The sequence below is a fragment of the Podarcis liolepis genome (genome assembly GCF_965112155.1).
Source record: "Podarcis liolepis genome assembly, chromosome: 6".
In the NCBI taxonomy this organism is placed as follows: Eukaryota; Metazoa; Chordata; class Lepidosauria; order Squamata; family Lacertidae; genus Podarcis; species Podarcis liolepis.
Window position 1 is genome coordinate 28,552,328 of NC_139559.1, and position 14,480 is coordinate 28,566,807.

General features: G+C 36.8%; 2 protein-coding genes across 15 annotated transcripts in view; both read left to right on the forward strand.

Annotated features, from left to right (window-relative positions):
- LOC310709079 (tigger transposable element-derived protein 1-like) overlaps positions 1-14,480 on the forward strand; it is an 877,074-nt gene that overhangs the window by 815,405 nt on the left and 47,189 nt on the right. The window lies entirely within an intron of this gene.
- Positions 1-14,480, forward strand: part of NCOA6 (nuclear receptor coactivator 6) — a 38,884-nt gene that overhangs the window by 1,841 nt on the left and 22,563 nt on the right. For 3 of the 14 annotated variants that reach the window (XM_083507855.1, XM_083507856.1, XM_083507854.1), the window contains exons 2-9: positions 4,973-5,116; positions 6,593-6,704; positions 7,708-7,838; positions 8,990-9,126; positions 10,631-10,913; positions 11,247-11,402; positions 12,404-12,526; positions 14,032-14,160. In XM_083507855.1, coding sequence (XP_083363981.1) covers positions 10,679-10,913; positions 11,247-11,402; positions 12,404-12,526; positions 14,032-14,160 — 643 coding nt within the window. In that variant the 5' untranslated portion in view covers positions 4,973-5,116; positions 6,593-6,704; positions 7,708-7,838; positions 8,990-9,126; positions 10,631-10,678. Of the gene's footprint in view, positions 1-1,690; positions 2,731-2,759; positions 5,514-5,712; positions 6,705-7,707; positions 7,839-8,939; positions 9,127-10,630; positions 10,914-11,246; positions 11,403-12,403; positions 12,527-14,031; positions 14,161-14,480 lie in introns of those variants that run through there. The other 11 variants (XM_083507846.1, XM_083507858.1, XM_083507847.1 and 8 more) reach the window with 10 other exon arrangements.

The following is a 14,480-nucleotide window of genomic DNA, read 5'->3' on the forward strand; positions in this document are numbered from 1 at the left end:
CTACTGGCTGGAAATGTCACTGAAATAACAAATGATGTAACCTGTGAATAGTGGTAACTTCTGCAAATTGCTTGGGACTGTTGGGGGTTTGAGATTCTTTGGTGGTTTAAAGTTTGCCCAATTATTCTGCTTGTTCAGCCCTTGTTCCTGTAGTCTTAACTCTTGAGAGTTGTTTTGCAGGTGGCAAAGTGTAACTTAAATGGCTGCCAAATTTAACACAGGAAAGAGAATTCTAGCTTTGGACTTTGTTTGCATTTAAATTTGATATGCCTTCTCTTTGTCTAAAGAAATTACCTTATAGGGGCAAATACAACCCCTAATAACAATTTGAGCAAAATACTGGTTTAATATGAGCAATTGTTTTATTGGCACTCTCTTTTAAAAAGGAAAATGGAGGGTAGAAAGGGTCCCTCATTCTCTCTAATTAATGCAGAGGCTTATTATTATTATTTATTATATTTATATACCGCCCTTAATCTGAAGATATCAGGGCGGTTCACATAATAAAAATACAAGATAAAAACACAAATAAATAGTTACAACAATACAAAACAATGCCCCCACATAAGTACTTGGATGTGGGTTAAGACGCAAAATATATGGGTTTGACCGGGAACTGAAAGAACCTTTCTAAGTGGAGTTCCCAATGAATATGATATGGGAAGTAGTATTATTTACAGACAAGTGATTGACTTTGTTGGAATATACTTTAGTATTACAGTGCTTCAGTATATATATGTGTGTGTGTGTGTGCGCGCGTGCGTATGCTACTGTTCACATAAAATTTCATAGCAGTGTACAAAGTTAAAATAACATCAACTGTAGCCAAACAATGAATGGGAAATACAAATTTCTGTTAAACAGTCTTGGATAAAATGTAACAGGTATGTAATGTAGAGCTTAATATTTAATACAGTATTTAAATATGTTGAATCTATAAGCTTCTGGAGATTGTTGAAAATTACCATTCACTGGTAAATAATTGTGAGTGGGTAGGAACTTGGAGAAATGCAACTGTGTGGCTACAAATGCTAAAAGAATGTACCAACACAATAACCTTTCTAAATTGTAGCCTTAGCTCTTAAACAAAAGAATTGTAACTTACTACACAGCAAAATATTTTGGAATAACAAATCACTGTGAATGGCAGCCTTTAGTCTTCTACATAAAATATGGTACTTTATCTAGCAGTTATCTTCTTACTGGGCAAGCTTTTGTTTTTCATAATCTAATCGGAAAAAGTATTGGGCTGCAATCTATACACACATGGTATAAGACTCACTGAATTCCATGGGATTTACTTCTGAGTAGTCATGTATTGGGACGTGGGTGGTGCCGTGGGTTAAACCACAGAGCCTAGGACTTGCTGATTAGAAGGTCAGTGGTTTGAATCCCTGCAACGAGGTGAGCTCCTGTTGCTCAGTCCCTGCTCCTGCCAACCTAGCAGTTTGAAAGCACATCAAAGTGCAAGTAGATAAATAGGTACCACTCCAGCCAGAAGGTAAACGGTGTTTCCGTGCACTGCTCTGGTTCGCCAGAAGTGGCTTTGTCATGCTGGCCACATGACTCGGAAACTGTATGCCGGCTCCCTCGGTCAATAAAGCGAGATGAGCGCCGCAACCCCAGAGTCTGTCATGACTGGACCTAATGGTCAGGGGTCCCTTTACCTTTACCTTAGTCATGTGTGGTGTTGTACTGTTCATTGCACTTTTTTCATAGTACACTAATTGACTGGGCATCAGAGTACTTTTTGTTGGTGCTTCTCAGCCTGGCCTCTGTTTTCCATTTATTTGTTGTGAAATATTCCACCACTCATACATTCCTAATATATTAAGTTTTAAATTTTTGCAACAGAACGTTTTTTCATTTCTATGAATTAATCCAACTCCTGACTTCTTTCTGGTTCTGTTATGATGGGTGTAACTCTTCTATATTGTAAACATTTTGTTGTAAACCATCATGGGAGATGTTTAAAGGGTGGTATACAAATATAACAAATAAATTTATTTTAAATGCCCTTGTTGCTATTATGTATCTCTGCTACTGTATATGAGAGGTTTTTTAAAGTTCAAAAGGTGAGAATCCTATGACATATTATGCAAGCAGCTGAACTGAGAAAGAGTAAAACTGCTAGGATCCTTGTTTTGGCTTGGCAGATGCACACATCTTTTTGCTAATATTATTTATTACACTGTGTAATTTGTACATATATGTTACATATTCTTCACAATGTGGGACACAATGTGTCCCATTGTGGGCTGGGCTACAACAAAAAATATGATAAGATCTAAACAAAAAGCATAAAACACCAATTCACAGTAAAAAAAAGTACAGTATCCGTTACAAAAGGGAAAACAGATTCAGCCATCCCCAAAAGTTCAGGTAAAAAGGTTCTCCTTGGCATGGTGCTGAAATGTGTGCAAAATAGCTGCCAGGCACACATTGTGAAAGGGAGTTCCAGACCTTGGAGGCCACTAGAAAGAAGTCTCTTCCATGTGCTGCCATGCCTTGAATCTTCTAGGGCAACAGAAATGCTAACAAGGCCTCCCACAGTGAAAACATCTCTTAGTTTGGTCTGTTTGGGACAAGTTGATCTTTCATGTATGTTGGAGCAATACCATTTAGGACTTTATATATCAAAGAAAAGACCTTCTTCAATGTATAGCCCACCTTTGTGGTGGGCTCACCTGAGGCAGTTTACAGTATGACAAAACCGTATACCAAAACAAGGTAAAATTTAGTCAATGAATAAACTAACAATAATACTAATAGGAGAACAAAAAGCTAACTGGCGAAAAGATGGCTTTAAAAGTGATTGATGCCGCTCCTTATGTTGTCTCTGTGGTCTGTTGGAAATTCCAAATCACTTTTGGCAACCAACTTTCTACCTTCTGTTCTTCCTTCTCTCTTGAGTCTGAAGGAGAACTTGCTTGTAAAATATGTGCCACCTGTATAGGTCACTCACAGATCTAGTTTGCATTCTTTAATACAACATCTAAAGTGGTCCTGGTAGGGCCACTTCAGATATTAAAGTTTTCCTATAGGGAAAGCATTAATGTTCATACTGCTCATTTGGGGGTGATTCCACATCTCCATACATATAGTGTAGCTGTAATTGGCCACACTTGCATGTTTAGAAAAAGTTGGTGTAGCATGTTTCAGTCTACCTGTTGAGTGCTTGGATTTTTGTGTACTAATTTGTGTAGAAAAACCTGTCTGAAGTAGTTTGCAATAATTCCCCACTCTTATCCTAGAAAAAAGAAATTTTAAACAGCATAGTAGGATTACTTATCATCTTTTTTCTTTTCCCTAACCTTTTGCCGTCTTTGCCAAATCCTGGTTGCTGCTTTGCATATCTAAAGGATCTGTCCCTTTCACTTCTTGCATCTTCGACCAAACATTTGTTCACCCACATCTTCTATTACAGCAGTTCCATCTTGCTACTCTTGCTCCAGACTTGCATTGTGGTCTCTAGAAACAAATGCTACATGCACTGACTTCTTGTCTTTTGCTACACCAGGGTCAGTGTCCTGGTCCTTAGAGCTAAGGCTGTTCAGTTCCCAACCCCCACATTCTCATGTTCTGCACACTTATCAGTTTTCCTTCTTTCCTTTTCTTACTTTCTATGTGTCTGGTCAAATTTCCCCTATGATGCAGGTTGTTCACCTGTGCCCTACGTGGTCAGTGCAGGATTACCAAATGGGCAGAGTAGGCACCAGACTATGGGCCTTTCCTTTTAGGGGCCCCATGACAATGGATCAAAATAAAATTGATTTGATCTTGAGAGAAAATTACAAAAACGTATTGGAAATAATTTGTGAGCCCCCCCACCCCCCAATTTTGAGTGTCTGGGGGCCTCCACAGGATTTAATCCAGCACTGTAAATGGTTTGTGACCTGGATACTTTTAAAGTCTCCTCCTGAACAAATCCTGAATATTTTTATTTGTTGTATCCTTAAAATGATCTAGTTAAGTAAATTAGCCTGAAATTTGTCTGGCACTGTGACATGTGTTACAATGAATGTCTAAGATTTGGCAAGTGTCAACAATGGTAGACAAACATTGTGCATGTCAAAACTTGAGACAAACATCACTGAATATCAACACTTAATATACATTAATGTACTCCAAAAAATTGGGCAAAACAACTATTTTCAGACTTAGCAGGGATTCACATGTTAAAGTCAACATGCATTAGATTTTGGCTACTAGTTTAATTAATTAAAAATTACTTTAAACCTTTTTAATTATTTAAAATGCAACCCCCATACATAGACACATAGAATCATAGAATTAGAGAGTTGGATGGGACTCTGAGAGTCATTTAGTACATGCCATCCAACATCCAATTTGAAATCATCCTTAACCCTGCTGAGCTTTGGAAATGTGCTAGCAGTTTTACTGTTGCACCACTGGAGAAGTGTGATCAAGCAGTCCTGACTAACAGTGCTGGGTGCCTCAGTTATATTACTGGGTCATTCCATATCAAGTGATTAAATTGTAAATGATTTTTTTTACTTCATGTCATCCAGTTTTCTTAAAATTTTGTGCACTTATTGAACAATCAAAACTAAGTTTAAATCCAACATTTTATTTTTTTATCTCCTCCCATTTTTGAGTTATGAGGGTGATGTCATGTCCTGTTGTTCATTTGAGGTTGCATTTGCCCAATTTTAAGACCTGGTGAGGAATAGATTATTATTATGTCTTGATATGTAAAACCACAGAATTCAAAGAGGGTGTACTTTCTTTTCCTGTGACTGTATATCTGAGTTTCTAACACTGACAAGAATAGTGTTACAGTTTCAATGCCCATTACTGTTTTCTCAGTCTAATGAAACAATGTTTCATATTTACAAAGCAGAAAAATAAAAAAATAAATAAAATCAGATGCAGTTATAACATTACTGTATCGCCACTTTTAGCTGAACCTCAAGACAGTATTCTCACCTACATCTACCTGTTTCGGCAGGTAACAGAGCTATATAGACAGGATTTTAAGGAGCTGCCAGTTCTAGTTAACTATAAGCATGGAAGCATTCTATGTTGGTCCCAGCGCGTGGTGTGAAGGCGCATGTTGTAGCAGTTTTGTGGAAGCTAAGCAGATCTAGATCTGGTAAGCATTTGGAAGGGAGTCTGTCTAGAAATTCTATGCATGTTGCTTAGAGTTACATCATTTGTGTTCCTTATGTCTTGATGGCTACATGCCAGGTCCGGGGAACATTTGGCTCTCCATATGTTGCTGAATGAAACTCACACCACCCCTGGCAATTGGCCATGTTTTCTAAGGCTGATGGGAGTTGAAGTTCAGCAATATCTGGAGGACCAGATATATACTGTCTCTGAATGCCCGTTAGAGTTAGGGAGTGATAGTAGGAGAAAGCTGCTCTGTTTGTTTCCTGTTTGTAGTTGCCAACTTGACATGTATGGAACATATTGGGTTGTTTTCCTATCATGGAAGAAAGAGTCTTAGGACATAGTTGGGCATTCATAAAGAGACAGAATGGTTGGAGGTCAAACATACTTACACTCAGTCCCACAAATAATTCCCTTTCCCATCACCATCCACCATGTTCAAACACTTTTAAGGATTGTATGAAATGTATGTTTGTATGTTTGTATATTTGTAATATATGTGTATTAATGATGAATTATTTTAACAATAAAAGCTTATTAATTAATTTTTTTTTTTAAAAAAAAGAATGGTTGGAGGTCATTCTCTGTCACAGAGGTCTAAAGTACCGTAATAGGTTTTGTGTGTGTGTGAGAGAGAGAGAGACAGTTTATGTTAGCTTGGAGTTCTTTTGAAATGAAATCATATTGGACCCCCTTAGCAGATTGACACTGTCAAAATAAATGGTGGAGGTTGCCTGAACCTATGAGGTGCTATGTATCTCAGCTTAGGATCTCATAGGACCAGACACAATGGTTCTGACAGTGGCCCAAGTCCATCTGTAGTGGTTTTGAGCTGGGCACAATGCCTGTCTGACCACACCACCACTTTAATGCAAAGGCACGGAATGCAAGAAATTCTGTATGTTTGTCAGGCCTTTCTAATAAAGGAAAGTTGGTAAGCTGAACTGGGCTTTCCTGGTAATAAATATAAGGGGAGGAAAATAATGTTTCTTGGATAAGGGGTAGTTAGACATCTGTTGCGGAGCATTTGGATTGAACTGTACACCTATGGGAAAACTTGGGCACCCCTTTTATTTTATTTTTGTAGTTGGCAGAAGTATTATAGTCTGATATGCTTATGACACAAATGACCTTATATACAATTATATCAAGCTGCTTGTGTGTTCGTCTGGCCTTATATGGATCCAAAAAAGGGCAAACATATTAGATTACACTTCACGTGTAATTGGGACATTTTACTCAGTTTCTGGACAAATAGCTTGTAAAAGGTAGATGCCATAGCTCAGCAATACATAGGATGCATTGCATGCGTAATATTCCAGATTTGGCCCCTTTCATCTCAGATAGCAGGACTTGGAGAGCTGCTGCCTGTCAGAGGGTTAGATTGATCAAGTAGTCTGACTGTGCAAGTTACTTTCATAAGCAACATTATACATGTGTGTGTTTTTCTTCTTAGGGTTAAACTCAAAGTGTGCTGAGACACGATCATCTAAAATGCTTGTTAGGTTGAGATTAATGAATGCCATTTTAAACAACATAGAATGAAGAGCCTCTGAAAGTTCATCTTGGTAAGTAAAAAGGGAATAGAGATCTTTTGGTTTCATGTACTGCTAATCATATGTACTTTTCTTTATGCCTTACTTTATGTTCTATAGTTTTGGTGACCCTGTTGGTCTAGCTGTTGGAGTTGGTAATTTTATTATAAGAGGTGTTGAAGTACCCCATCACAAATTCAGTGACATTTTCTTTAGTATGGAAAAAGTCTAGGGTCTTCTGGTTGGTATGGCCAGTGAGCATATTAGTTGTGATAAGGCTTACAGTCATGCCCTTGTTACTTCTTGAACATGTGAGAGGGTTCGTTTGAAAATTCCTATAGCTATATGCCAAACTGACAGGTGTATTTTAGGCAAGTACTTTTTAGAAACTTTACAGGGAAAGCCACTAGAAGGGAATTTGGAGCGTGGTAATTATGGATAGGGAAATCTTGCTCCTCTACTCTAAAACTAAAATGGTTTTACTTTCTTTAAACAAATTATATATATTGGAGTTTAATGAGTAGATAGCACATGAACATAGGGTGGGATTCGAAAAAGTTGTTGAGCTTTTTTGGGAGGGCAAAGTTGTTGAGCTATTTCTGAGGAAAAATCAGAAAAAACCAACTCTGCCAATTTCCGCTTGGACACTGCAATATTCTGGAAATGTCAACCCTAGGTCTTGCAAACATCTTGTCTGTGTAAGCATTGCCGGATGGGACAATCCCCCCTCTTCTCCCCTGTGCATTGTTCTGGGGGCTCACCTGCTCTAGCCAAGTTTAGGGGGCATGTGACAGAGAGGAGAGGGGGAAGTAGGCATGAATCCCCCCCCATGGATTCAAATCAAAGTTTCACAGGTCTAAATTCAATGCTTTCCACAATTCTCTTGTTTGTTTACCAGTAGCTAGAGTGTGATAGCATACAACAAACAGCTGAAAGGAGATATAGTTTGCTAATGTATTTTCTTTTTCTTTTTTAAGAAATAGAGGCTTGTGGAGAGTTAATTATTTTCCCCCTCTTCTTGAAAAAATTCTTTCAGGTTTATTGTTATCTAGGAAGGGCAACAGGACCTCATCCAGAATCTAATCCAGATCAGCACCATGTTGTATGATTTTGTGGATAACGTGATCGTCATTCAACTTAAGATAATTGTGGAGTTATGACTAACAGGTATCCAACCTCTTAGAAAAACAAGTATTAGAATGTTAGCAAGCCATTGATGTCTGCAGTGTGAGCTTTTGCTATGCAGATATAGCAGAGAATAATGCAGATCACCTATGTACAAATAAAATTATTCACTAATGAAATGGTTTTAGTATTTCAGAAATTATCAAATGCCAGTTGCAGATTGTCAAATGTTCAGAATTTAATAGATATGCAGCCTAATCCAGTCATATTAATTTGCAAATAAGTCTCATTTAGCTAAGTATAACCTACTGCCATGTATGTTTGTATAGGATAAAACCTTAAAAAATAATTATAATATTTAATAAAGAAACATTAAGCATATATGCCCTATTGAACTCAGTGGAACTAACTTGTGAATAGTCATGCATAGGTTCATGTTCTAAGTGAGCTATAAAGTCATCAGCATAAAGGAGGAAAAACTCAACTGTAATGTTGTGTGTTCAGTATGTGTGAGTGGCCTCAGATATTTAAAATTCCTATGCTGCATAAATACATGTATACCAATTTCATACCTTGGTATGGGTGGAGAGACTACTTTATTATCAGAAAAGGATTTTGGTTAGCTTTATTTATTTATTTATTTATTTATTTAATAGATTTCTAGAACCCCTTCTGTAAACTTCTGCCTTTGCAAACTCTCCCTGGATTAGGGAAATAAAACATGACATGTTGACTTCCTCAGCGCAGATCAAACAAACAAACATTTATTTATTATATTTTTTAACATTCTAAAATTATTTGTTACTATGTTTCTTAATAACTAAGTTAACATTAAACAATACAGATGTAAGTATGTTAGCCCTATGGTTAATCCCTAAACGAAAAATGCCTCTACCATATATGCAAATTTAATGGAGACTTTCCTGTGTAAATGAAGAACTTTTTAAAAATCACTCCTTGCATTTTACACTCTACCTACCAGATGTAGGGTTGTATCCAACTAAATCAATGAATGGATATCCTTTTTTTAAAAAAGATGGTTTTACTTTTTATCACTGATAAAAAATATTTGAAGGATTATGTTGACTTTTGGTGAAACACTTAGGAACTAATATAATGATGTCCATGCTTGATTTGGTTCAGAACAAAAAAAACCTCACCCCTTAATCAATTTTAACTGGATACATCTGCAGATTTGTCACAGCTGAAGTTTTCAGAGGATTGGACTCCCACTGTCTGCAAAAGCAGACCAGCAACCTGAATGCTCCTATGGCTCAATTTTTCTGGGTCTGCTTAAATTGTCATGCAGCTTCTGATACAGGATCTCCAGGTAAGCTATTTTTTTATTAGCAATATATATTAATACGTGATAAATGAAAACATTAGTTTTTTTGGATTTACTTTATATCTGCTAAGGCCTTTCTAGATAGGGTGCCTTCTCTGGGGAGGAAAACATGTTCCTTTAGAACTATATTAGTAAATGCACAGCGTCTGAAGAAAGTAGAAAAGCTTTGGTATGTATGTCAGCGATGTCATGAGTACCATCCAGTAGATGCTCACGTCACTGCTTTCCCTTATAGTTGTATTATTGTATAATAATTGTATAGTAGTTGCTCAGTATTGTATAGCTGTATAGTAGTTGTTTTTATTGTGGTGAAGGTAGAGGTTTCTCAGCAATTGTGCCCCATTACTGGAGAGCAGTGATTCACAGCAGCTGTAGGAGCTCCAGACGATGTGCCAGTGACTACTAGCTAAAGCTGTGTCAGAGCTGTGGAACTCCCTGCCTATTGACATTAGGCAAGCACCTTTCCTGTACTCTTTTTGGTGCCTATTTAAAACATTTCTGTTTAGGCAAGCCTATCCTTACATGTAGAAGTTATGTGTATTTTATCTTTCTTTTTTTTTAGGAAGTGTTGATTTTAATTAAACCGTTGAAAGATTTTATATACTCAGTTGTAATTGTTTTTAATGGATATTTTTTAATGTTTTACTTCATATTTTTGTAAACCACTTAGAGGAGTAGTTTTTACAATCAAGCAGTATATAAATGCCAAATACACTTCATTTATTTATATATTTATTCAGTTCATTTGTTAGTTATTGCATTTTCATTTTACCTTAATCTCCAAGGAGCTCAAGGTAGCATACATGATTCTCTCCTTCCTCTTTTAATCCCCACAACAGCCCTGTGACGTAGGGTAGGCTGAGAGGCAGTGAGTGGCCCAAGATCACCCAGTGAACTTTATGACTGAGTGGTGATTGAACCCTGGTCTTCCAGGTACTAGACCAAAACTACACTCTTAACTGGATAAATAGATCACTTTATCATGCATTCCATAATTATTTTCTAAAAGAAAAATGGGGAGTGACTTTGCTAAAAGAACCCTTGTGGTTTCATTCTGATGGGGCTTTTTTTTTTAGAATTTTAGAATTATTAAAAATAAGAAGACAAATCCTGTGTCAGTTCCCCCCACAGTATGCTTTCCCAGCAGCATTAAAAATTGCTAATTAATTTCCATTCCTTGGGGGGCAGAGTGATGAAATGGGTTTTGAGAAAGTCATTGGGACTCTCTCACAGACTCCTTTGGGAGAGTTTTGAGGTGGTGATTTTGATTATTATTATTTTAGGGGGTGGGGGGTTCATTTCAGCCTCAGTTTGTATGTAAGCAGCTTATGAACATAATACTTTTTGAGATCTAAACAAGGTAAGAACAAAATAGAAACAGTATTAACAATAAGCTGTGATTGTATAGATGTAAAATTGTGCATGTATATATAAACAATATATTTTAAATATATAAATAATATATTTTAAAACTTATTTTCTTTCATAGGTTTGTCTTAATACCTGATTAGCTTCCACTGCAGCAAATTACATAGCCATGGTTTGGGGTGATATGCCTAAATTAAAAGATAACCACACTTCATCGTATTCTTCAACCATGGAAGACCTGGATGTGGATCTTGACTCTGGACTAGAGGAAGATGACATTAAACACAAGAGCCCTTATGAAGATTCCACAATCTTTGTAGCTTTTAAAGGCAATCTTGATGATGATGACTTCAAACAGAAATTGGACATCATTTTGAACAATGTTCCTGGCCTTTTACACCTGGGTATTTCACTCTTTTGTATTTTTTTAGTGAAAGATTGCTTAATTAACTTTTAAATATTAGATTTAGACATGTAAAATTGCAATTCATTTATTTGAAGTTAAATTGCTCTAAAATATTGCAGACTTTTTACTAGTTATTTTTAGCGAAAAAATATATATCCCACTCTACTTCCTGAAGTGTGCAGTGTACATTTGAATTGCTAGTTGAAATGTCTTGTGTGAAGTAGCTCAGAGTTAGTATTACATATTGATATCAGTTATTGTATTTGAGTAACCATGTACATTCTCTGTAGTAGTTCAACAAGTCTGTCTTCTTTTTTATCCTTTTAACAAGAATCTGAAAAGTTAAAACTGAAGAAGGTGGAACCCTGGAACAGTGTACGTGTTACTTTCAATATTCCTCGTGAAGCAGCTGAGCGACTACGATTGCTGGCTCAAAACAACAACCAACAACTTAGAGACTTGGGAATCCTCTCAGTTCAAATTGAAGGTAGCTGAAAATACTTCTGCAGTTGTTCCTGAACTGTATAGTATACTTAAGAAACACAGTGTTTGAAAAATAAATATTTCCATTAGCTTTTTGAGTACTAAATAATAGTATACCTCACTGGCATCCTGATATTCTGCCTCAGGGATAGACTACATGTTACACTTTTGTATGTGCACCCTTCATGTGTGTACCCTTCTCCCAGCTGTTTCCTTTAGCAGCACATGCCTCGTGAATTCTGGCCATCAAATAGCCAGCTTCCGTGCCCCTGCTCCATGTCATCTGTGGTTGCTAGAGAGAGTGGGTAAAGCCTGCTATATAAGAACCAGAATTCATCTGATAAATGGTATTAAATGATGGCAGCCTATGACTTTTTACATACTGCTTCTCATTTTCACATGCGCTTGAAAATGCTAGTCTGCTGGCAGATCCAAATTATTATTGCTTACATTTGGCATATTTTCCCACTGCTTCATTGATAAGAATGATAAGATGAAGCTGTACTTGAATAACAGCTGCTTTGCTTTGGTAATATAAGAATATTTCTGCTTTCTAGCTGTCTCATTCTTGGCTGCAAGGAAAGAAAATCCTTGCACAGAAGAAATACATGCATGGATTGTTTTCTCCATTTAAAATGAATAGGAAAACTCAACATACATATAGCATCTACACCCACAAACAATTGCTGGATTGGAGCAACTAGAATAAGCAACCCTATTTGTTTGTTTTTAATTTATTAATTTTTTATCCAACACTTCTTCCCAAAGGAGCCGAGGGTGGCAGATGAACTCTCAATATTAAATTTTCAAGTGACTTTTTAAGGAAAGCCAAGAAGTGTGCAAGCTCTATTCCCTCTTATTTGTTTGTTTTAAATGCACGTTGTTGATCTGAATCCAATATACCACTTTTCAACGGCCCTTTTAAAATGCTACTTTGTAGTTTCCTGCCCTGCCATATTGAAGCAATATTTATGCTCTGACTTGAATGTTAATGATTGCTTTCAGGTGAAGGTGCCATCAATTTGTCATTGGCTCAAAACCGAGGCCAAGATGTGAGGATTAATGGGCCTATTGGACAAAACAACTCAGTACGAATGGAGACAGGCTTTCCCATACCAGGAAACCAAGGCAAGTTCAGCTTTGTAAAAGTTAGTGATACGTTACTTTGTGAAATATGCAACTGTTCTTTCATACAACTCCAAAGACTTTTCACTTCCTGATTTTTCATGTTTGTGGCATGTTTGGGGATTTTTTTGGAACATTTATAGACTGCTAACAATTTTTTGCCACGTGCAAATTTTCTTACTATAACTAAGTATAGAAAAATGTGGGTTTTTTTTAGCCTGTTTTAATGTTTTATCCTCTAAGACAGGCTTCCTCAACCTTGGCCCTCCAGATGTTTTGAGACTACAATTCCCATCATCCCTGACCACTGGTGCTGCTAGCTAGGGATCATGAGAGTCATAGGCCAAAAACATTTGGAGGGCCAAGGTTGAGGAAGCCTGCTCTAAGATCCTACATGGCAGATTTTCCAAAGTTCCCTTCAAGGATAGATGCTGTTCTTATAACCATTCAGAGATAATACATAATTTAACTTCTAATGAGGAAGTTTTGTAATCAGTGTTTAGAAGCCTGTGTAAGTGTCTTTCTTGAGGGTCCTGATTTTTATTTAAAAACAAGAATATTTTAAAATATTTTTTCCCCATTACTTGAGAAGAAATCTGTTTGCACAATATCAGATTTCACCCATTGGACTCAGTTAAAAAAGTAAATAAATTGGTTTGGTTATGCTGCTGATAATAGTGATAATGACAAACAAAAAGAAAGCTAAATAATATGTAGAATTCAATGGAAAAATTAAAAGTAGAGACAGGAAGACAAAGCAGAGAATATAGACAGGGAAACACTTGCTAGGAGAATTTTTTTATGATACTAACTTAACAAGTCTTGAAGAGAAATGGAAGAAGACAAAGGGTCAATACCCGTGGATTTGTTGCTGTTTTTGGTTTGGTTCTTAAATTGCTTATTGGTTTTCTGGAACAAGGTTGGCCATGCTCCCTTTTTAGAGAACAATGAAGGCCATACATATCTTAACATATGTATTTGATACTCTTATTTGTAAGGTGTTCCTATTTGTATGATCTAGCATTCATATTTTATTTTTTTATCATTGCATTTCTATCGCGCCCTTCCAAGGAGTTCAGTGTGGCATACATTGTTCCCCCGCCCCCATATTATTCTCACAACAACCCTTTGAGATAGTGATTGGCCCAAGGTTACCTATCAAGCTACATGGCAGCATAGGGATTAGAACACTGGTCTCCCGGCTTCTGTTCCAAGCCTCTGGCCCCTACAACACCCTAGATATCTACAATATGGTTTCCTTTGGCAATTCATTCTCCTTTATTGATCCACACTGGAGTGGCTTTTGCCACAGAGACAGCAGTTTTGTTAGACTTGCTGCTTTCTTGTATATATTTTCAAAAATCGAATAAATAAATAAATATACCATGCAAAAACAACTTCGAAATTTCAGTGCAGGATTTGAAGCTTTTCCCATTCTGTGCAATGCTGTACTTTGCAATTTGACAATTTGCATCTTTGCACAATGAAAAATATGGTTATGTTTCTAGGGTTAATAAGAATAAACAATCCTGCAACTGTGATGATGCAGCAAAGTGGGAATGTATCATCATCTATGATGACGAGTGCAGCTAACACAGAGTTGCAACCTAGAACACCTTGTCCAACATCTCAGTCAGGTAATTGGCTTAGATATTACTTGGATAAATATAACTGGAGAAATGTGAATTTGTGTTTTATTTCCCCTGGCTTCTGCTTATTAATCTGGAAACGCATTCTAAAATATTTACCCAAGCTCTTAACTAGTTCTTTGCATGGAATGAGCTGCATTTTTTAAATATTCAAATATTATTGCGGATTTCATGTTGTTGTTGCCTAGTCCCCATCTCTCACAAAACAATTTCCACAAAAATATGTGAAGTGTGGTAAAAAATTATTGAGAAATATCCTGAGCTGTGTGTGCATGTGTGCGCGCTTGCTTGCTTGCTTGTGAGGGACA